This window comes from Anomaloglossus baeobatrachus, chromosome 7, assembly GCF_048569485.1.
Source record: "Anomaloglossus baeobatrachus isolate aAnoBae1 chromosome 7, aAnoBae1.hap1, whole genome shotgun sequence".
NCBI lineage: Eukaryota > Metazoa > Chordata > Amphibia > Anura > Aromobatidae > Anomaloglossus > Anomaloglossus baeobatrachus.
In genome coordinates, this window is record NC_134359.1 from 57,531,462 (window position 1) to 57,555,369 (window position 23,908).

Sequence of the window (23,908 nt, forward strand, 5' to 3'; positions counted from 1 at the left end):
CGGGGAGCGTGACATATGCACACTAATATATATATATATATATACACACACACACACACAGTGTTGCCCATATCCATACATTTATGTGCAATTGTAGGTTACCAAATTTATTTCAGATTCACAGTAAAAAATTAAACTTCAACACAAAATACTCATTCACAAAACACTTGACAACCTCAGCACATGAGCTCAGCCATCTGCACTGGCTCAGCATCGACTGACAGCTCATGATATACTCGGCGGAAGTGTGCAGCTTGTAAATCTCCGCCGCAGCTACCACGCGCCGCAGTGCATGTTGGACAGTGTAGTTTATTGGGTCACCCGTTCCACAGACAACAAGGAGAAAAAGACTACAAATCCCAGAACCGACTGAGAACGCCAGGAAACCAGGTGAAATAGCCTGTCTCTGCTTTCCGAGCTTTTTGCTGGGACCATTTAAATGGGATTTATGATGGGAAGAAGTGAGTAACCCTGCCTGTTAGTAATGTCGCCCTGTATGAACAGGTTCTGCGACTTGGCGTATTAATGAGTGCATTGGAGGAAGGATACAGGAGTGTGATAATTCTGCTGTGGGATGTTACTGCTCTATAGTGCACATTATAGTCCAAGCAGAGGAAGGGATTTGACCTGGCAAATGATAACCCTGTGGGCTCCTCCATTCATTACTGCAGTTATATATTTTTTTTTATTGTGTGCCTTTTTATTGTGCTATAGTCTTCTTTCCATTTGCACTGTTTTTTTATTTACTTTTACTACATTTTTTTTTTCGCCCACCATTGTGACCGGGGTTTGATATTTTCGCCTGATTTAACATTGTCTCATTTTTGAAAAATTTCAAAATCTGTCACAAATGTTGTCTAGTTCCCCCTCAACCCAAAGTGATTCCGTGTGAATCTGCAATTTTGTCACATTGCACAAAACCGGACTAAATGATCTGAGGTGTGCAAAGTTTTTTGAGGGCTTAAAGGGAACCGACCGGCAGGATTTTGCTATATGAAGTAACGGCCGTGCCATACAGACACTAAGTTTCTGAATCCAGACACACCTGTTATAGGAAGATCGGATGCTTGGTTGGTGAAATATCTTTAATCAAAATGACAGAAATGCCCTGCGCTTTGATTGGCAGGTGCAACATGGGCGGGTCTTTGGGGTCGGGTCCTCTGCGTTAATTCTTACTCCTGCATCTTGTATTGCATGCCCCCTTTTCTTTATTTAAATATCACGCCACGCCGCCATTGCTGTTCTTTATGGCGCATGCACATTGCCACAATAATTATACCTTCATCAAAATGGCTCTAGAGCCAGTGCATGCGCGTGAACCGCATTCTCCAGCACCATTTTAATTAAGACCATGTGAAGAAGACTGAGCATCAGGGGCACGTGCGCAGATGGGGGAAAACATAAATAAATAAATCTGATCACACGCCCATCCAAGCTGCTGACTTGCTCATTACAAGTACTGAGCTCATCCCTAGTTACGAGTACTGAGCACCCGAGCATGGTAGTGCCCGCTCATCACTGGTTACGAGTAGTGAGCACCCGAGCATGGTAGTGCCTGCTTATCACTAGTTACGAGTACTGAGCACCCGAGCATGGTAGTGCCTGCTTATCACTAGTTACGAGTACTGAGCACCCGAGCATGGTAGTGCCTGCTTATCACTAGTTACGAGTACTGAGCACCCGAGCATGGTAGTGCCTGCTTATCACTAGTTACGAGTACTGAGCACCCGAGCATGGTAGTGCTCGCTCATCACTGGTTACGAGTACAGAGCACCCGAGCATGGTAGTGCCTGCTTATCACTAGTTACGAGTACAGAGCACCCGAGCATGGTAGTGCCTGCTTATCACTAGTTATGAGTACTGAGCACCCGAGCATGGTAGTGCTCGCTCATCACTGGTTACGAGTACAGAGCACCTGAGCATGGTAGTGCCTGCTTATCACTAGTTACGAGTACTGAGCACCTGAGCATGGTAGTGCTCGCTCATCACTGGTTACGAGTACAGAGCACCCGAGCATGGTAGTGCTCACTCATCACTGGTTACGAGTACAGAGCACCCGAGCATGGTAGTGCCTGCTTATCACTAGTTATGAGTACTGAGCACCTGCTCGCTCATCACTGGTTACGAGTACAGAGCACCTGAGCATGGTAGTGCCTGCTTATCACTAGTTACGAGTACTGAGCACCTGAGCATGGTAGTGCTCGCTCATCACTGGTTACGAGTACAGAGCACCTGAGCATGGTAGTGCTCGCTCATCACTGGTTACGAGTACAGAGCACCCGAGCATGGTAGTGCCTGCTTATCACTGGTTACGAGTACAGAGCACCCGAGCATGGTAGTGCCCGCTCATCACTGGTTACGAGTACAGAGCACCCGAGCATGGTAGTGCCTGCTTATCACTGGTTACGAGTACAGAGCACCTGAGCATGGTAGTGCCTGCTTATCACTAGTTACGAGTACAGAGCACCCGAGCATGGTAGTGCTCGCTCATCACTGGTTACGAGTACAGAGCACCCGAGCATGGTAGTGCCTGCTTATCACTAGTTATGAGTACTGAGCACCCGAGCATGGTAGTGCTCACTCATCACTAGTTACCAGTACTGAGCACCCGAGCATGGTAGTGCTCGCTCATCACTAGTTACGAGTACAGAGCACCCGAGCATGGTAGTGCCCGCTCATCACTAGTTACAAGTACCGAGCATGGTAGTGCCCGCTCATCACTAGTTACGATTCCTGAGCACCTGAGCATGGTAGTGCTCACTCATCACTGGTTATAATATAATCACTTGTCCCGTTCTTGACAACCCTTTTACTTTGTGTCTTTATTTGTCTCCTTAGCAGTTTGTGTTGTGGTGAAGACCAACTAAACTACATTAATATTATTTACTTAGCCACAATGAACACCAACCGGAGCCGAATTCCCAGCACAGCGCCACAAAGAGCACACAGAACGTTATATTCCAGGTCGGGGTCTCTGGAAAATGTCTGTATCCTCATCAGCAGAAGGTCTATGGGGTCCTTCCCAAAATCCTCCTACAATGATCACAGGATCAACATGGATATTTTAAAGAAAATTATGTGTCAGGTAATGTTGGATTCTGTTCAAATTTTAGTTGGGTGTACTTTGGGTGCTCTGTCAGCACGATTTTGCTTATTTGATCTGAAAGCATGATATAGAGTACAATATAAAAAAAAACAACTAATTTCTGAATCCCCCCCCCCTCCCAAAAAAAGAAAATAAACTTTATCAATAGATCTTAAAATAATAATGCCCACTATTAGATGTGTTTTGTTGGTTTTTTTTTTAAAATGTTCCTGTGCTGAGATAATCTTATATATGCGTCCCTGCTATGTGCTGTGTAATGGCCGTGTCTGACCGTACAGGAACATGTTCTGATCATACCACAGGTCCTGGGATAGAGAGGATGCAAAAGACATACAGACATTACAGCACGGGATTACAGATGATTCTACTTGTGAGGTAAAACATTTCACTACCTGTTTTTGAAATATGTTTTACCTCAAAGAACAAAGCATTTACAATCCCGTGCTGTAATTTCTGTGTATTCCTTCGTGTCCTCCTCGGCCCAGGAGATGTGATATGATCAGACCATGTCCCTGTACGGTCAGACACAGCCATTACACAGCACATATCAGGGGCACATATACAAGATTATCTCACCACAGGAACATTTTTCGATGAGGTTTGTATAATTCTAAGATATATTGAATAAAAGTAACTTTGTGGGAAAAGCCCTTTTAACTAAAAAAAAAAACAAAAACCTATTCAGGTTTTGGTATTGCCATAATTGTTTTTTTTTTTTTTTATTTTTTTTTTTTATCTGGAGAACTATGTTGTCAGGTATTCTTTTTCCCTAACTTACAATTCAATAAATGGTACAAAAAAAATCTGTAACTCCTCTCGCATAAAAAAAAAAAAAAAAAAAATGACGACTCTAAGAAAAATAAAAAGTTATGCATCTTGGAGGGAAAAAAAAATATAATGAAAAATTGCTCAAAGCTTTCTGATACGTAAGGAGTAGTGAGAGATGGTTTCCATTGGAGACTATGAACTGACACATGCTTGAGATGTTTTGAAGGGACTATTTTTAAAAAATAATTTTTATTTTTTGTTTTTCAGAAAACGACCAAATTTAAGAAAGTCTGGACCAAACATTCAAAGGCTGCCATCAACTATGTGAACGGAAGAATCTATTTTGATAACTTTAGCTGTTGTTACAGCAGGTAATGGTAATCTTTTGTCCATATCGTAGGCTCCGGTCACACTTGGGTATCTGTTGGCTTTCTAGCATTTTTATAGCAGTTAGTGGCGCACTCCTTGCTGTCGGTAATACAGGAACCAAAACGGGCCCCATTAAGGTCAGTGATATGTCTGGATGCTATTGTCATTAACCCCTTAATGACATGCACTGTGCATGTACAGCGCAAGTCATATGCTGGTGTACGGAGTCAGGTCATGGGGTAAGCTTACCCCATACCCGGCAGTTAATGGCTGCATATTACAGCCCCCGACTTGCCGCTACCACAACCACAGTGGGCACAAACCACCACCCACAATTGTTAACCTGTTACATGCCACTGTCAAACTCTGCCAGCATGCGTTTTTGCCGTGGGTGCGTTTTTAGAATATGAGATGCACTCAAAACACACATAACAAAAGATTCCCTGTGTGAACATAGCCTTACTGTGGCTGGGCTTCAAAGGAAACCGAGATTTTTGCTATATGCAACAATACTTTGGCACTGCCGTGTATGGTACAAACTATCAGACGATCGCACGTTATAGTGCCCCAAGGAGACTAACAAATACTATGAAAAGTAAAAAGATGTAACAAATCCTAAACATTCAAGTCGCCCTTTATTTCTCCTATTGAAATTTAAAGATAATAAATAAATTTAAAAAATAATACACTTGCTATCCCTGCATTCAGAAAAGTCCAGTTCATAAAGATATAAAAATAATTAACCCAATCGGTAATACTGTAAACAGAAAAAAAATAAACACCCCAATTAGGTTTTATTTGGTCACCACAAAAAAATGCCGTAACAAGCAATCAAAACATCATGTCTATCCCAAAATGGTATCCATAAAAAATATTTCTCTTGACGCCTCATTGGGGGACACCGGACCATGGGTGTTATGCTGCCTATCCATAGGAGGACACTAAGTAGATGCAAAAGCATAGCTCCTCCTCTGCAGTATACACCCCCTGGCCAGGCCAGGCAAGCTCAGTTTTAGCTTAGTGTCTGTAGGAGGCACTTCCTTTCAAGGTTTGTTATTTTTTTGAGGGCGACGGTTTCCTTTTGGGACCGATCTCCCACTACCATCAACGGGCGGGAACGTGAAGCGTTGCCTACACGTACCCCCCCCCGTGCGACGCTGGATCATGGGTTGGACGACACGTTCCACAGACACCGATTTTCCAAAGCCCAGGGTAGAGGCCTGTGCCCTATAGCCCAATTCCTCAGCCCCTCTCCGCAGGCTCTGAGATGAAGATGGCACTGATTCCTCAGCCCCTCTCTGCAGGCTCTGAGATGAAGATGGCACTGATTCCTCAGCCCCTCTCTGCAGGCTCTGAGATGAAGATGGCACTGATTCCTCAGCCCCTCTCTGCAGGCTCTGAGATGAAGATGGCACTGATTCCTCAGCCCCTCTCTGCAGGCTCTGAGATGAAGATGGCACTGATTCCTCAGCCCTTCTCTGCAGGCTCTGAGTTGAATATGACAACGACACAGCAAGCTGGCTCTGCTATTTTCACTGCCTGGAAAGCAGTGTTTTAAGGTGAGATCCCCCCCCCCCTGACTGGTTTCCCAGACAAAGGGAGAAAGGACGCTGCAGGGAAGTTTCCCAGGCCATTTACAGTATTTATGTGCAAGGAGCAAGGATCCTGCACACACAGTGTTAACTTTCTCTAGCTTGCTGGCTGGGGGGAAGTTCTGCTGTTTGCAGAAAGTCTTGCAGATAATTTCCAGGTGGCAGGGGGAGGACCCAGGGCTCAGGGACTCACGCTGTTTATTATCTGCTCTCTTTATTTGCTCCAGCAAATTTAGCAAAAGTCTGCTGATAACCACCGGTGACAAGCTGTGTGCTGACTGTAGAGAGAGGGAGGAAAACTCAGAAGCTCCCTTCCCGCCGTTTTTTACTACCCACAGCAGGGGGGGGGCACACTGACTCATCTTCCCGCTCTTTTAACGCTAAGCCCCGCCCCCCGCGGCCGCGATAAGCCCCCCCCCCCCCAGGAAGCGTGCGAGAGCTTAAGCCTTCCTGAGGACAGGGTCATCGGCTGATTCTGGTGAGGTGCTTGCTATCAATTGTAGCTCTGCTGAGCATTGCTCCCCCTCCTGGCATACTCCTATTAGGAACATGCAGAATTCAAAAGGCACTAAGAGGGCTAAGGCTCACATAGTCTATTAATCAGCCTGCACTGCCTGCCACGTTGAGCTACCACGTAAACACACCTCTTCTCTCTGTGAGTCCTGTGCCCCTATAGCCCCCCCAAGAGCCCCCTGCCACCACTGCCGCAACCGGCAGCCCAAAGCCTAGGGCCCCCAGCCCACCGGAATGGGCACAGTTTCTGTCCCAATCCATGGAAAAACTGTCACAGAACCTGGTTCTGGCTATGCAATGTCGTCCTCCACACCCTTCTGGGTCCCTGGACGGAACGCAGCCTGAGGATACCCCTATGGAGGATCCTTCTGAGGTAATCCGGGCACATGCTTCACCGGTTGCAGGGATCAGGAAAAGGGCACACGGCCGGGTGTCTCCATCGGGCTCTCCCTCGGGAGCACACAGGGCAGGCTCTCCCACACGCTCCACGGCTTCTGAAGAGCTGGAGGAGGGAGAATGCTGTTTGTACCAGGAGGATTCCTTGGTTTCATCACCCCCAGATGATCAAACTGCAATAGACTCCCTTATAGCAGCAATCAACCAAACTCTGCATGTGGAGGATCCCCCATCCACTACCACTGACCATGCGGTCTCCTTTAAGAGGGCAAGGAAACCCCAAAAGGTTTTCGCTGATCACGCAGAGTTTCAGGATATCCTCACAAAGCAAAGGAAGAAGCCTGACAGGCGCTTCGGTAACCGAAAACTCATGGAGTCCCGGTACCCTTTTGCCTCACCTGCCCCTAAGGGCTGGGCCGATCTGCCTTACCACAAAGACACTCCTGTCTTTACCCGATGGTTCTTCCATTAAGGACCCGACAGACAGACAGTTGGAGCACCTCGCCCGCTCTGCTTTTGAGGCTGCGGGTTCTTCCTTCTCGCCCTCCTTTGCCTCTGTGTGGGTCGCAAAGGCGATCTCGGTCTGGGCAGAATCCCTTAACACTTCGCTTGAGGAATCCCAGTTCACTCACAACTTCACAGAGATAACAGCTCAAATTGCCGCTGCGGCAGAGTACCTCATCCAGGCCTCCATGGGCGCTGCTACCTACGCAGCGTTTGCCGCCTCAAATACCATAGCCATCCGTAGAGCTCTCTGGCTCCGACAATGGCGAGCGGACTCTGCCTCCAAGAAGTCTCTCACGGGCCTTCCTTTTTTTCCAGACCGATTGTTTGGCGAATGTCTGGACAAGCTCATTTCTGACGCCACGGGAGGAAAGAGTACCTCCCTCCCCCAGCTGAAGTCCAGGACGTCCTTCACCAGACGTCCACAGTCCTCGTTCCGCTCCTTTCGGAACTCATTTGGTTGGTCGACATCCCGTGCTGTCCCCGCCACCAGCCGTGGACTACGCAGGGACCGACCTTCTCAGCTCTCCCCGAAACCCACTTCGTCATGGCAGCCTAGACCGAAACAGTCCAGGACTAGGGAGACTCGGCCACGACGTTTTCCCCCCTCATGACTCCTTAGGCGCCCCGGAAGACACACTCATTGTAGGAGGTCGACTGCGGCTCTTTCAACACATCTGGGCTGCTGCCTCAGACGACAAATGGGTGCGAGACCTTGTGTCTTCCGGTTACCACATAGAATTTCGGACCCGACCCCCGAGTCGGTTTTTTAAAAACCCCCCCAAAGACTCGAAAACGACGCAAAGCTTTTTTCTCAGCAATCCACTCGCTCCAAACAGCAGGAGTGATAATACCTGTCCCAGTCGACGAGAAGTTCGGGGGTTTTTATTCCAACCTCTTTGTGGTCCCCAAAAAGGATGGGTCAGTTCGACCCATCCTGGACCTCAAACACCTAAACAAACATGTGCACGTACGGAGATTCAGAATGGAGTCCCTAAGGTCCATTATTGCATACATGGTCGAAGGGGAATTCCTCGCCTGCATAGACAACAAGGACGCGTACCTGCACATACCCATCGCCCCAGATCACCAAAAGTTCCTACGCTTCGCAATTCAGGACTCCCACTTTCAATTCGTAGCTCCTCCTTCCGCGACTGCTCAACCAGCGTACAAATCACTGTGGACACTCTTTCCTGCTTAGGGTGGCTAGTGAATCTGGACAAATCATCCCCGATCCCATCACGATCCATCACCTTCCTGGGCATGTCCCTGGACACCCATCGGGGCTTGATCCTTCTCCCTCAGGACAAGGCGTTCGCTCTTCAACGAGCGGTACGCTGCCTTCTACGTCCTCCGTCTCGCTCCATTCGATTCAGCATGAAAGTGCTTGGCAGGATGGTGGTGGCTATGGAAGCAGTACCCTTTGCTCAACTGCACCTCCGCCCACTGCAGCTAGCCCTTCTAGTGGCCTGGGACAAGAGCCCCTTCTCCCTGGACAGACATCTTCACCTGACGCCTTCAGTCAGGTACGCACTCCGCTGGTGGCTTCGGTCCTCATCCCTATCGAAGGGGAGATCTTTTCTCCCAGTGAAATGGCTGGTCCTGACCACGGACGCCAGCCTCCTAGGCTGGGGAGCAGTGTACCGGCACCACACTGCTCAAGGACGTTGGACACCCCAGGAGTCCTTCCTCCCCATCAACATTCTGGAACTCCGCGCGATCTTCCTCGCGCTCAGAGCGTTCAGCCCTCTGCTAGCGGGTCGTCAGATTCGAGTCCAATCGGACAATGCGACAGCTGTAGCCTATATCAATCGGCAGGGGGGCACCCGCAGCAAAGCGGTTATCTCGAGGCCCACAAGATCCTCAGCTGGGCCGAATCGACGGGATCAGTGATATCAGCAGTACACATACCGGGGGTAGAGAACTGGGCAGCAGACTTTGAGTCGCCAAGTCCTGGCTGCCGGAGAATAGTCCCTCCACCCAGATGTGTTTCTACACCTCTGCACTCGCTGGGGCACACCAGACGTGGACCTAATGGCCTCAAGGTTGATTGCAAAGGTACCCGCGTTCATAGCCAGGTCACACGACCCACAGTCCATCGGCGCGGATGCTCTAGTCTGCTCCTGGCACCATTCCGCCTGCCTTACATATTTCCACCTCTACCCCTGCTGCCGCGGGTAATCAGGAAGATCAAGGCAGAGGGAGTCCCGGTGATACTGATAGCACCGGACTGGCCCAGGCGCGCCTGGTACGCCGAATTAGTACAAATGCTCACAGACGCACCGTGGCACCTTCCAGACATCCCAGACTTGCTGACCCAAGAGCCCATGTCCCATCAGAACTCCAGAGCCCTGAAGCTGACGGCATGGCCATTGAGACCTGGGTATTAACAAGAGCGGGATTCTCCCCCCGCGGTTATTGCCACCATGATCAGCGCCCGAAAGCCTGCTTCATCCCGCATTTACCACCGTACGTGGAAAATCTTCCTTTCATGGTGCAGGGAAACTAACGTCCAGCCTATGCCTCTGGCCATCCCCAGAATTCTTGATTTCCTACAGTCTGGCTTGCAAGCGGGGTTGGCTCTCAGTTCCCTTAAAGGGCAGGTCTCAGCGCTCTCAATCTTCTACCAATGCCGCCTGGCTCAAAAACCGCAAGTCAAGACCTTCCTCCAGGGCGTTTCCCATCTAGTTCCCCCGTACAAACGGCCGCTGGAACCATGGGACCTCAACCTCATTCTGGACGGTCTCCAGAGGTCTCCCTTTGAACCTCTCAAGGAATCCTCCCTTGCTCTTCTGTCCTGGAAGGTAACATTCTTAGTGGCAATTACGTCCATCAGACGGGTATCGGAGCTAGCAGCACTCTCTTGCCGCGAGCCTTTTCTGATCTTTCACCAGGACAAGGTGGTTCTGCGCCCCCTTCCAAAGGTTCTTACCCCATTTCATTTGAACAAGGACATTGTTCTGCCTTCCTTTTGTCCACACCCAGTTCATAGGGTGGAAAGGCCTCTGCACTCGTTAGACCTCGTCAGAGCTCTCAGATGTTACATATCCAGGACAGCCCCCTTTAGGAAAACGGACTCTTTGTTCGTCATTCCTGAGGGGCCTAAAAAGGGACAGGCAGCTTCAAAGGCGACGCTGGCTCGCTGGATTCGCTCTGCGATCCAGGAAGTCTACCGCTTGCAACTCAAGCCCATTCCTAGTGGGCTGCGGGCTCATTCCACGTGAGCAGTTGGCGCTTCGTGGGCCATTCGGCATCAGGCTTCAGTGGAACAGGTGTGTAAGGCTGCGACCTGGTCTAGCTTACATACGTTTTCAAAGCATTACAGAGTCCATACCCAGGTTTCAGCTGAGGCAAATCTGGGTAGGAAAATTCTGCAAACGGCAGTAGAGCACCTCTCTCAGTAGGCGCTCCAGGCTGTCCGGAACTGGTTCCTAGTCCTTGGGTTGTGTTGTCTTCTTTTATGTTTCCCACCCATGGACTGCTTTAGGACGTCCCATTGTCCTGTGTCCCCCAATGAGGCGTCAGAGAAAAACGGATTTTTGTGTACTCACCGTAAAATCGTTTTCTCTTAGTCATCATTGGGGGACACAGCACCCACCCTGTTGCCCTGTTGGGCCTTGGTTCTCTCAGTACCTTATTTGGTTATGACTCTTTTTTTTTTTTTTTTCTCATGTTCCTCTGTTGAGGTAAGTTTTTACTGTTTTTTTTTTTCTCCTACTGCTTGTGTACTAAAACTGAGGTTGCCTGGCCCGGCCAGGGGGTGTATAGTGCAGAGGAGGAGCTATGCTTTTGCATCTACTTAGTGTCCTCCTATGGATAGGCAGCATAACACCCATGGTCCTGTGTCCCCCAATGATGGCTAAGAGAAAACGATTTTACGGTGAGTACACAAAAATCTGTTTTTTGTCGCCCCACAAAAAAAAAACCTCACACAGCTCCATCGACATAAAAATTAAAACATTATGGCTCTTGGGAAAAGAGGGGCATAACCCCCAATTTTTCTTTGTCGCTCCATTGGGAGACCCAGACAATTGGGTGTATAGCTTCTGCCTCCGGAGGCCACACAAAGTATTACACTTTAAAAAGTGTAACCCCTCCCCTCTGCCTATACACCCTCCCGTGCATCACGGGCTCCTCAGTTTTATGCTTTGTGTTGAAGGAGGCACACATTCACTCAAGCTCCCATTTTAGTCAGCAGCAGCTGCTGATTGTATCGAATGGAAGAAAAGAGGGCCCCCAACAGGGCCCCCGGCATGCTCCCTTCTCACCCCACTAAGTCGGCGGTGCTGTTAAGGTTGAGGTACCCATTGCGGGTACAAAGGCTGGAGCCACATGCCGTTTTCCTTCCCCATCTCTTAGAGGCTCTGGGAGAAGTGGGATCCTAACCGGTCACCATTCACTGGGACCGGGCTCCCTCCGCAGCCCCTGGGGGAATCTGCCGGACAGGAGACTTGGTATCATCAGGGACAGGCCCTGCATCTAAAAGGTACTCTGTGTCCCCTTGGGGACGGTGCATGGAGCGCCTGTGTCACAGACGCTGCAGCGGCTGCTGTTTTTTTGTGACGACCGGGACTACCGCGCCGACCGCGCCTGTTTGCCGGCCGCGTTAGTAAATTTAGTCCCCGGCTTCATGCGGCCTAGTACCATAACTCCCGCCCCCGGGCCTGCCAGTCAGGGGTAAGGGCGGGACGGTCGACTGGACGTCGGCAGTGAGGGCTGGAGCATACTTAGGTGTCCTCCTCCCCCCCCCACTGATCACTGTGGGGCACCAGATTCCTGCACTTTATTAGTCGCCGCCCACGGCTCCCTCCTCCCCTGAGAGCTCCGGCAGCCATTTTTACAATCACTTCTGCCGGTGGAGGATTTCAGAACGAGCTCTACAGCTCTGGGAGGCCCAAGGCAGGGAATCTGGTGGACACACAACCGCTTTGGGCGGTCGGTAAGCCACACCGGTTACCCGGTGCTGGTCCCCCTAGGGTGCCGAAGTGTGTATATATGTGTATGTATGTATGTATATATATATATATATATATATATATATATATATATATATATATATATATATATATATATATATATATATATATATATATATACATACATACACATATATACACACTTCGGCATATATATATATATATATTTGGATACATTTTCTCTGTTCGGCCGTATTGTTTTGCTTTTGGCTATATACCCTCAGTGATCACTCTCAGAGGAGACAACAGCATGTCGTCCGCAAAGAGCAAGGGTGCCAAGACACAGGGTTATTTTGCAACCTGTACCTCTTGTGCGGCTATGTTACCTGCAGGTTCCACCTACCCTCACTGTGAGCAATGCTCGGCCCCTGTTGCACTCACTCAGCCGGAGCCTCGGGCACTGGTGGGACCCTCGGCTCAGGTAGAACCGCCGGCTTCCACTGTCCAGGTGGCAGGGACAGAGTTTGCAGTTTTGGCTGAGAAACTCTCTGAGTCGCTTTCACAATCCATGGCTCAGTCTATGGACAGATGGTCTGCTAAGATACTAGAAGCCTTGCAGTCCAGATCGGTCCTTACACAGGCCCCTGGCACTGTGAGTTCATCGCCCCCAGGCCCCTCTCGGTCTGCGCAGCAGAGTGCTCCTGGGGTGACACCTAGGTCTCACGGGGAGGACTCCGACACGGACCGCAGTCCCAGACCGGCTAAGCGGGCTCGCTGGGAACCTTCCCCGACTTCATCACGCTGTTCGGGGTCTCAGCTTGAGGACTCTCTGGAGGATGAAGCGGAGGTCGCAGCTCAGGGCTCTGACCCTGACGTTGCTCTCAATCTTGATACACCTGAAGGGGACGCCATAGTAAATGACCTTATAGCGTCCATCAACCAGGTGCTAGATCTTTCTCCCCCAACTCCACCTATAGAGGAGTCGGCTTCGCAGCAGGAGAAACACCAGTTTAGGTTTCCCAAACGTACACGGAGTGCGTTTTTCGATCACTCTAACTTCAGAGATGCTGTCCAGAAGCACAGAGCATTTCCGGACAAGCGCTTTACTAAGCGCCTTAATGACACACGTTACCCCTTCCCCCCTGACGTAGTTAAGGGTTGGGCTCAATGTCCCAAGGTGGATCCTCCAGTCTCTAGACTGGCGGCTAGATCTGTAGTATCAGTCGCAGATGGTTCATCGCTCAAGGATGCCACTGACAGGCAGATAGAGCTCCTGAGGAAATCCATCTATGAAGCCATAGGCGCGTCTTTTGCCCCGGCCTTTGCAGCCGTGTGGGCACTCCAAGCTATCTCAGCTTGTCTGTCTGAGATTAATGCGGTCACACGTACCTCTGCTCCGCAAGTTGCGTCTTTGACTTCTCAGGCGTCGGTATTTTCATCCTACGCCATGAATGCCATCCTGGACTCTGCGAGCCGTACAGCGGTAGCGTCCGCCAATTCGGTGGCAGTCCGCAGGGCCATGTGGCTACGCGAATGGAAGGCAGACTCTGCTTCCAAGAAGTTCTTAACCGGTTTGCCATTTTCTGGCGACCGTTTGTTTGGCGAGCGATTGGATGAAATTATTAAACAATCCAAGGGAAATGACTCGTCCTTACCCCAGTCCAAACCAAACAGACCTCAGCAACGAAAAATTCAATCGAGGTTTCGGTCCTTTCGGCCCTCAGCCAGGTCCCAATCCTCCACGTCCAACAGGCCACAGAAGGGCCAGAGGAACTCTTATGCATGTCGGTCTAAGTCACGTCCTCCAAAGACCGCCGGAGGAACCGTCTCCAAGGCGGCCTCCTCATGACTTTCGGCCTCCCCAAACCGCATCCTCGGTCAGTGGCAGGCTCTCCCGCTTTTGCGACGCCTGGTGGCCACATGTCCAAGACCGATGGGTGAGAGACATTCTGTCTCACGGTTACAGGATAGAGCTCAGCTCTCGTCCTCCGACTCGTTTCTTCAGAACATCTCCGCCCCCCGAGCGAGCCGATGCACTTTTTCAGGCGGTGAAAACTCTGAAGGCAGAAGGAGTTGTGATCCCCGTTCCCCTTCAAGAACGTGGTCGCGGTTTTTACTCCAACTTGTTTGTGGTGCCCAAAAAGGACGGATCATTCCGTCCCATTCTGGACCTCAAACTGCTCAACAGACACGTGAGAACCAGACGGTTTCGGATGGAATCTCTCCGCTCTGTCATCGCTTCGATGTCCCAAGGAGACTTCCTAGCATCAATCGACATCAGGGATGCTTATCTCCATGTGCCGATTGCACCAGAGCATCAACGCTTCCTGCGTTTCGCCATCGGGGACGAACACCTTCAGTTTGTGGCACTGCCTTTCGGCCTGGCGACAGCCCCACGGGTCTTCACCAAGGTCATGGCGTCCGTGGTGGCGGTCCTACACTCTCAGGGCCACTCGGTGATCCCTTACTTAGACGATCTCCTAGTCAAGGCACCCTACCGGGTGGCATGTCAACACAGCCTGACCATTGCTCTGGAGACTCTCCAGAGGTTCGGGTGGATCATCAATTTCCCAAAGTCAAAATTGACACCGACCCAATCACTGACTTACCTCGGGATGGAGTTTCATACTCTCTCAGCGATAGTCAAGCTTCCGCTGGACAAACAGCGTTCGCTGCAGACAGGGGTGCACTCTCTTTTTCGGGCCCAGTCACACCCCTTGAGGCGCCTCATGCACTTCCTAGGGAAGATGGTGGCAGCAATGGAGGCAGTTCCCTTTGCGCAGTTTCATCTGCGTCCACTTCAATGGGACATTCTCCGCAAATGGGACAGGAGGTCGACGTCCCTAGACAGGAACGTCTCTCTTTTTACTGGCAGACAAAACCTCTCTTCAGTGGTGGCTTCTTCCCACTTCTTTGTCGAAGGGAAAATCCTTCCTGCCCCCATCCTGGGCTGTGGTCACGACGGACGCGAGTCTGTCAGGGTGGGGAGCGGTCTTTCTCCACCACAGGGCTCAGGGAACCTGGACTCCGACAGAGTCCTCCCTTCAGATCAATGTTCTGGAGATAAGGGCAGTGTATCTAGCCCTAAAGGCGTTCCATCGGTGGCTGGAGGGCAGGCAGATCCGCATACAGTCGGACAACGCCACAGCGGTCGCGTACATCAACCACCAGGGCGGCACACGCAGTCGTCAAGCCTTCCAAGAAGTTCGGCGGATTCTGCTGTGGGCGGAGGCCACAGCCTCCACCGTCTCCGCAGTTCACATCCCGGGCGTAGAAAACTGGGAAGCAGACTTTCTCAGTCGCCAGGGCATGGACGCAGGGGAATGGTCTCTTCACCCGGACGTGTTTCAAGAGATCTGTTGCCGCTGGGGAACGCCGGACGTCGACCTCATGGCGTCTCGGCACAACAACAAAGTCCCGACATTCATGGCACGGTCTCAAGATCACAGAGCTCTGGCGGCGGACGCATTAGTTCAGGATTGGTCGCAGTTTCGACTGCCTTATGTATTTCCTCCTCTGGCACTGCTGCCCAGAGTGTTACGCAAGATCAGGTCCGACTGCCGCCGCTCCATCCTCGTCGCTCCAGACTGGCCGAGGAGGTCGTGGTACCCGGATCTGTGGCACCTCACGGTGGGTCAACCGTGGGCACTCCCAGACCGACCAGACTTGCTGTCTCAAGGGCCATTTTTCCATCTGAATTCTGCGGCCCTCAACCTGACTGTGTGGCCATTGAGTCCTGGCTCCTAGCGTCCTCAGGGTTATCTCAAGATGTCATTGCCACTATGAGACAGGCCAGGAAACCAACGTCCGCCAAGATCTATCACAGGGCTTGGAGGATCTTCTTATCCTGGTGCTCTGATCAGGGTTTTACCCCCTGGCCGTTTGCCTTACCCACTTTTCTTTCTTTCCTTCAATCCGGAATGGACAGGGGTTTGTCTCTCGGCTCTCTCAAGGGACAAGTATCGTCGCTTTCCGTGTTTTTTCAAAAGCGTCTAGCCAGGCTTCCGCAGGTCCGCACGTTCCTGCAGGGAGTTTGCCACATAGTCCCACCTTACAAGCGGCCGCTGGATCCATGGGATCTTAACAGAGTGCTAAAGGCTCTTCAGAAACCACCTTTCGAGCCACTGCGGGATGTCTCTCTATCACGTCTTTCGCAGAAGGTGGCTTTTCTAGTGGCAGTTACATCGCTCTGTAGAGTGTCGGAGCTGGCAGTGCTGTCATGCAAAGCCCCCTTCCTGGTTTTTCACCAGGATAAGGTGGTTCTGCGTCCGGTCCCGGAATTTCTCCCTAAGGTGGTATCCCCTTTTCATCTCAATCAGGATATCTCCTTACCTTCTTTTTGCCCTCATCCAGTTCACCAATGTGAAAAGGATTTGCACTTGTTAGATCTAGTGAGAGCACTCCGGCTCTACATGTCTCGCACGGCGCCCCTGCGCCGTTCTGATGAGCTCTTTGTCCTTGTCGCTGGCCAGCGTAAGGGGTCGCAGGCTTCCAAGTCAACCTTGGCTCGGTGGATCAAGGAACCGATTCTTGAAGCCTACCGTTCTTCTGGGCTTCCGATTCCTTCAGGGCTGAAAGCCCATTCTACCAGAGCCGTGGGTGCATCCTGGGCATTGCGGCACCAGGCTACGGCTCAGCAGGTGTGTCAGGCGGCTACCTGGTCTAGTCTACACACTTTCACGAAACACTATCAGGTGCATGCCTATGCTTCGGCAGATGCCAGCCTAGGTAGGCGAGTCCTTCAGGCGGCGGTTGCCCACCTGTAAGAGGGGGCCGTTTTACGGCTCTATTACGAGGTATTCTTTTACCCACCCAGGGACTGCTTTTGGACGTCCCAATTGTCTGGGTCTCCCAATGGAGCGACAAAGAAGAAGGGAATTTTGTTTACTTACCGTAAATTCCTTTTCTTCTAGCTCCTATTGGGAGACCCAGCACCCGCCCCTGTTCCCTTCGGGCTGTTGTTCTTTTGTGTACACATGTTGTTCATGTTGAATTGTTCTTTTGGTTCATGGTTTCAGTTCTCCGAACATCCTTCGGATTGAATTTACCTTAGACCAATTTATAAGTTTCCTCCTTCCTGCTTTTGCACCAAAACTGAGGAGCCCGTGATGCACGGGAGGGTGTATAGGCAGAGGGGAGGGGTTACACTTTTTAAAGTGTAATACTTTGTGTGGCCTCCGGAGGCAGAAGCTATACACCCAATTGTCTGGGTCTCCCAATAGGAGCTAGAAGAAAAGGAATTTACGTTAAGTAAACAAAATTCCCTTCTTTACCCCCACTTTCTTGTACACTATGTTGTAAAGTGACTGGTACCATTCAAGAGTACAACTCATCCTGTAAAAAAAAACAAAATAAAACAAGCCCTCTTATGTCTATGTGGACCGAAAAAATGAAAAGGTTATGGCTCTGGGAAGAAGGGGTGGGAAAACAAAAAAATATTGTGTCGTATCATGAAGAGGTTAAAGTCCCCTCCCCCCAAAAAAATAGCATAGCAGACACTGTTCCATAATTTATACTGGCTCTATTGGCTTTTATCTTTCTTAGTGATATATAGCTTATATTAATACTTCCTAGGGAGCCACTCCATACACATTGTACTGTTGTCCAAGCCCCAAATCCCAGTGGATTCGGCCAACATTAGTCTAATACGAGAGGCTGCTGATAAGTCTTTGGCTTTACCCAGAGAGAAACTAGATTGGATGATGAAACTTTACATTTATTCCAGATACTCTCCCCTGATGTCATCACACTTCTTACATCGGTATTCCAAGTTCTGAAAGTCTAGCAAAAAGGATTTCGGTTGTGCCTCAAACCAGGCATCTGTAGCAGCCATGGCATCAGAAATGGTGTGAAATTTGATATCCTTGAGGTGTTTCTTCAGGTTTGGAAACAGATGATAGTCAGAGGAAATAGATCTGGTAAATAAGGTGGGTGGTCAACGAGCTGGAAGCCTAGCTCTACCAGTTTTGCCGTGGTCGCTTGTGCAATGTGAGCGGAGGCGTTGTCTTGCAGGAACAAGATTCCTTTGTACAGCTTGCCGCTCCTTTTCGCCTTCAGAGCTGCTTTCAGTTGGTCCAAAAGTTCAATGTAATACCTTGCATTGATGGTGGAACCCTTTTGAAGGTAGTCCACTAGCAGCACGCCCTCCTTATCCCAGAACACAGACGCCATCACCTTAGTGGCTGATTTTTTTGCACCCTGAACTTCTTTGGACGAGGAGAACCACTGTGCCACCACTCTTTTGACTGCTCCTTGTTTTCACGGTCATAGAAAATAAATCCAGGTCTCATCCTTAGTGACCAGTCAATCCACGAAGTTCTTATCAGTCCGGAAACGCTGACAAATGGACCGGGAAGTTTTCACTCGCATGCTTCTCTGATCAGTTGTCAAATATTTGGGGACCCACTTTGCAGATCGCTTTCTCATGTCCAAATGTTCATGGATAATGACAAACGCGTCCACGGGAAATCCCCATGATGTCTGCTATTGCTTTAGCTGAAATTCGTTGATTTGTCAGTATGAGATTGTGCACAGCATCGACGATCTCCGGAACAACAATCACTCTCGGTCGTCCAGGATGTTCCTCATCATTGTTGCTAAGGGCCCATTTTAAATTTGGCAGCGCAGTTTTTAACTGTGGAATATGAAGGGCATTGATTTCCCCCCCCCCCCTCCCCAATTTCTTTGACATGTCACCATGAATATCCTTCATGGGCTTTCCTTGCAGAAACAAGAATTTTATCCCTCCTCTGCTCTCAGTTGCTGTGAATATCGCATTAGACTCCACCATTTTGTTTTTCCGCATGTGTAGAATACTGTTGCCATAAGCAACAAACACAAAATTTTGAAAACATATATTAGACACATAAGGCTATCATGTGATGCAACCTTTGTTACCAAAGAAGCAAAAAAGATCACAAAAGCCAAAGACTTATCAGTAGCCCCTCGTATAGCCTTAAATGGGCCCTCATGACATGGAACAACCGAAAACACAACTGGCACAACAAATGGACTTAAAATAATTGGATTTGGGATGTTGCACACATTCACAACTATTTAAATGCAAATTTATATAGTGCATTAATTTTTATATTTTTGTTTCCATCACAGTTTTGTATGTATACCCCAAAAGTTATATGAAATGCCAAAATGTTCAAAGTCGGAGAAAATTGAAGATGCAATCCTGTGTGAATGTCCATTGGTAAATATTCTTTATAAAGTGTATATTTGGAGTACCCCTTCCCATAAAGAGAGGGACACGGGTCCTAACGTTATACTTGGATATCAGGGTGTCAGAGGCCCTCAGTTTTGTTTCAGGCTGTGTGCACACTGCTTCTTGTATAAATGTTTAAAAAGGTCAGATAATCAACACCGGCCAGGATTATTTTATTATGTTCTGAAGCCTATTCCTGGATGTTATGGTTATTTTCTTTGTCGCTCTATTGGGAGACCCAGACAATTGGGTGTATAGGCTATGACTCCGGAGGCAGCACAAAGTATTACACTCAAAAGTGTTAAGCCCCTCCCCTTCTGCCTATACACCCCCCGTGCTCCCACGGGCTCCCCAGTTTTTATGCTTTGTGCGAAGGAGGCAGACATGCACAGCTCCACAGATGGGTCAGCAGCAGCTGCTGACCAGGTCGGATGGAAGAAAAGTGGGCCCATATAGGGCCCCCAGCATGCTCCCTTCTCACCCCACTCTTGTCGGCGGTGTTGTTAAGGTTGAGGTATCCATTGCGGGTACGGAGGCTGGAGCCCACATGCTGCTTTCCTTCCCCATCCCCCTCAGGGCTCTGGTGAAGTGGGATCCTATCGGTCTCCAGGCACTGAGACCGTGCTTCATCCACAACTCCTGTGGAGACTGCTGGATAGGAGCCGGGTTCCGTTCAGGGACATGGCCCTGCATCTTTAAGGTACTCTGTATCCCTGTAGGGACCGTGCACGGCAACACCTCAGCTTTGCTGGGTGTGCTAGTGCACCGGGGACCGCGGCGCTGACCGGGTCTATATGTGCCATTACACACTCAGCGTCGCTGTGTGTGTTTATATGTAGGGGCTACCGCGCTAACCGCCGCTGCCATGGGAAACTGCGGCGCGGCTGGGACTTGTAGTTCGCCGGGGACTTCGGCGTCGGCCGCGCTTTTACGGCGGCGACGCTTATACTCGAGTCCCCGGCTTTCTTGCGGCCTAGCTTCCTTTTTCCCGCCCTCAGCCCTGACAGGCAGGGGGAAGGGCGGGACGCTGCACGGAAGAGAGGGACAAACGAGCAGCATGAGGGCTGGAGCATGCTTTGCATACTCCACTCCCCTCACTGTGCACTGTGTGAGACGCCCACGGCTCCCTCCTCTCGTCAGGACGCCGCAGCCATTCCTGTCAGCTCCTCCGACGCTGCAGAGAGGGATTAACCCTGGGAAACCCAGACACGGTCTCTGGTGGCCTCACAACCGCTTTAGGCGGCTGGTAAGCAGCACCTGGGGTGTTACCCCCATGGTGCTGTAGTGTATTGATACATTCTGTGTTATTACTATATACTTTATACTGTATGAGCACAGTTCATTATGGCTATTTACCCTTTTGTGTTAATCAGGGAAAACAATAGCATGGCGCCCACAAAGACAGGGGTGCCAAAAAACAGGATTATTAGGCTGCCTGCGCCGCTTGTACGACCCAGCTGCCGGCAGGTCCCATTGACCCTCATTGTGTGCAATGTGTGGCCCCTGTGACTCTCTTCTTCAGCCAGAGCATCTGCTAAGAGGGGCCCAGGGGGAGACACCTGTTGACACGGTCCTTAGTGACGGGGATGGAGTTTGCAAAACTCTCTGAGACTATGGCTGAGATACTAGAAGCCTTGCAGTCCAGGCCGGTATCTCAGCAAAGGGACTCTGTTGAATCATTGTTCCCTGGCCCCCCTCAATTGGACCAACAATGTCCTCCCGGGGTATCTCATACATCCCAGGCTGAGGGTTCTGACTTAGACCCCAGCCCCAGACCGACTAAGCGGGCTCGCTTAGAATTTCCCTCGACATCATGTTGTTCAGGGTCTCAGCGGGGGGAATCTCCGGTTGATGATGCGGAGACAGCTGATCAGGATTCTGATCCTGAGGGCGCTCTCAATCGTAATACTCCAGACGGGGACGCCATAGTGAACGATCTCATTGCGTCCATCAATCAAATGCTGGATATTTCTCCCTCAGCTCCTCCGGCGGAGGAGTCAGATTATCAGCAGGAGTAATTCCGCTTCAGGTTCCCCAAGCGTACACCGAGTATGTTTCTAGACCATTCTGATTCCAGAGAGGCAGTCCAGAATCACCATGCTTGTCCAGATAAGCGTTTTTTCTTAGCGCCTTAAGGATACGCGTTGTCCTTTTCCACCTGACGTGGTTAAAGGTTGGACTCAGTGTCTCAGAGTGGACCCTCCAATCTCACAGACTGGCGGCTAGATCATTACTTGCAGTGGAAGATGGAGCCTCGCTCAAAGATGCCACTGACAGGCAGATGGAGCTCTGGTTGAAATCCATTTATGAAGCTATCGGAGCTTCTTTTGTCCCAGCATTCGCAGCCGTATGGGCGCTACCAGCTATCTCAGCAGGTCAAGCGCAAATTGAAGCAGCCACATGCACGGCCGCGCCACAAGTGGCATCCATTACCTCCCAAACCTCGGCAACGCTATTAGTGCTGTCCTGGACTCTGCGAGCTGTACGGCGGTTGCGGCCGCCAATTCGGCGAGCGTCTGGATGAAGTCATCAAACAATCCAAGGGAAAGGATACATCCTTACCCCAGTCCCAACCAAACATATCCCAACAGAGGAGAGGGCAGTCGAGGTTTCGCTCCTCTCGGGGCGCGGGCAGGTCCCAATTCTCCTCGTCCACAAGGTCTCAGAAAGACAAAGGAGCTCTGATGCATGGCGATCTAAGTCACGTCCTAAACAGACCACCGGGGGCGCCGCTAACAAAGCGGCTTCCTCATGACTTTCGGCCTCCGCTAGTAGCATCCTCGGTCGGTGGCAGGCTCTCCCGCTTTTGCGACACCGGGCTGCCACAAATAAAAGACCGCTGGATGAGAGTTATTCTGTCTCACGGTTACGAGATAGAGTTTACCTCTCGTCCCCCGACTCGATTCTTCAGGTCATCCCCGCCTCCCGAGCGAGCCGAGGCTCCTCTGCAGGCGCGGCGCACTCTGACGGCTGAAGGAGTGGTGATCCCTGTTCCTCTTCAGCAACAGAGCCACGGTTTTTACTCCAACTTGTTGGTGGTCTCAAAGAAGGACGGGTCTTTCCGCCCGGTCCTGGACCTGAAACTGCTCAACAGACGGGTAAAAACCAGGCGGTTCCGGATGGAATCCCTCCGCTCCGTCATCGCCTCAATGTCCCAAGGAGATTTCCTTGCATCAATCGATATCAAAAATGCTTATCCCCATGTACCGATTGCTCCAGAGCACCAGCGCTTCTTGCGCTTCGCCATAGGACACGAATACCTGCAATTCGTGGCACTGCCGTTCGGCCTGGCAACAGACCCACGGGTTTTTACCAAGGTTATGGCTACTGTAGTAGCGCTTCTACACTCCCTGGGTCACTCGGTGATCCAGTATTTGGACGATCTCCTGATCAAGGCACCCTCTATAGAGGCATGCCAACGCAGCCTTGATGCTACCCTGGAGACTCTCCAGGGTTTCGGGTGGATCATCAATTTTCCAAAGTCAAATCTGACACCGGCCCAATCGCTGACATATCTTGGCACGAAGTTTCATACTCTCAGCGATAGTGAAGCTTCCGCTGATCAAACAGCAGTCACTACGGAAAGGGGTACAATCTCTCCTTCAAGGCCAGTCACACCCCGTGAGGCGCCTCACGCACTTCCTGGGGAAGATGGTGACAGCAATGGAGGCAGTCCCTTTCGCGCAATTTCACCTGCGTCCCCTTCAATGGGACATCCTATGCAAATGGGACAGGAAGCCGACGTCCCTCGTCAGGATCGTCTCCCTCTCTCAGACGACCAAAGCTTCCCTTAGGTGGTGGCTTATTCCCACTTCATTAGCGAAGGGGAAATCTTTCCTACCCCCATCCTGGGAAGTAGTCACGACGGACGCGAGTCTGTCAGGGTGGGGAGCGGTTTTTCTCCACCACAGGGCTTAGGGTACGTGGACCCAGCAAGAGTCCTCGCTTCAGATCAATTTTCTGGAAATACGGGCATGGTATCTTGCCCTGAAAGCTTTCCAGCAGTGGCTGGAAGGCAAGCAGATCAGAATTCAGTCGGACAATTCCACAGTGGTGGCATACATCAACCACCAAGGCGGCACACGCAGTCGGCAAGCCTCCCAGGAAGTCCGGCGGATTTTGATGTGGGTGGAAGCCACGGCCTCCACCATCTCTGCAGTTCACATTCCAAGCGTGGAAAACTGGGAAGCGGATTATCTCAGTCGCCAGGACATGGACACAGGGGAATGGTCCGTTCACCCGGGCGTGTTTCAGGAGATCTGTTGCCGCTGGGGGGTGCCGGACGTCGACTTCATGGCGTCCCGGCACAATAACAAGGTACCGACGTTCATGGCACGGTCTCAAGATCCCAGAGCTCTGGCGGCAGACGCCTTAGTTCAGGATTGGTCGCAGTTTCAGCTCCCTTATGTGTTCCTCCGCTGGCACTGTTGCCCAGAGTGTTACGCAAGATCAGGGCCGACTGCCGCCGCGTCATCCTCGTCGCTCCAGACTGGCCGAGGAGGTCGTGGTACCCGGATCTGTGGCATCTCAC

General features: G+C 50.7%; 1 protein-coding gene across 4 annotated transcripts in view; it reads left to right on the forward strand.

Moving 5' to 3' along the window:
- The first annotated feature begins 373 nt into the window (after positions 1–373).
- DCAF17 (DDB1 and CUL4 associated factor 17) overlaps positions 374–23,908 on the forward strand; it is a 114,464-nt gene continuing 90,929 nt past the window's right edge. The window contains exons 1-4 of one of the 4 annotated variants that reach the window (XM_075317323.1): positions 374–461; positions 2,839–3,085; positions 4,142–4,245; positions 19,275–19,365. In XM_075317323.1, the coding sequence (XP_075173438.1) occupies positions 2,897–3,085; positions 4,142–4,245; positions 19,275–19,365 (384 nt within the window). In that variant the 5' untranslated portion in view covers positions 374–461; positions 2,839–2,896. The remainder of the gene's footprint in view (positions 462–2,838; positions 3,086–4,141; positions 4,246–19,274; positions 19,366–23,908) is intronic. The other 3 variants (XM_075317325.1, XM_075317326.1, XM_075317322.1) reach the window with 3 other exon arrangements.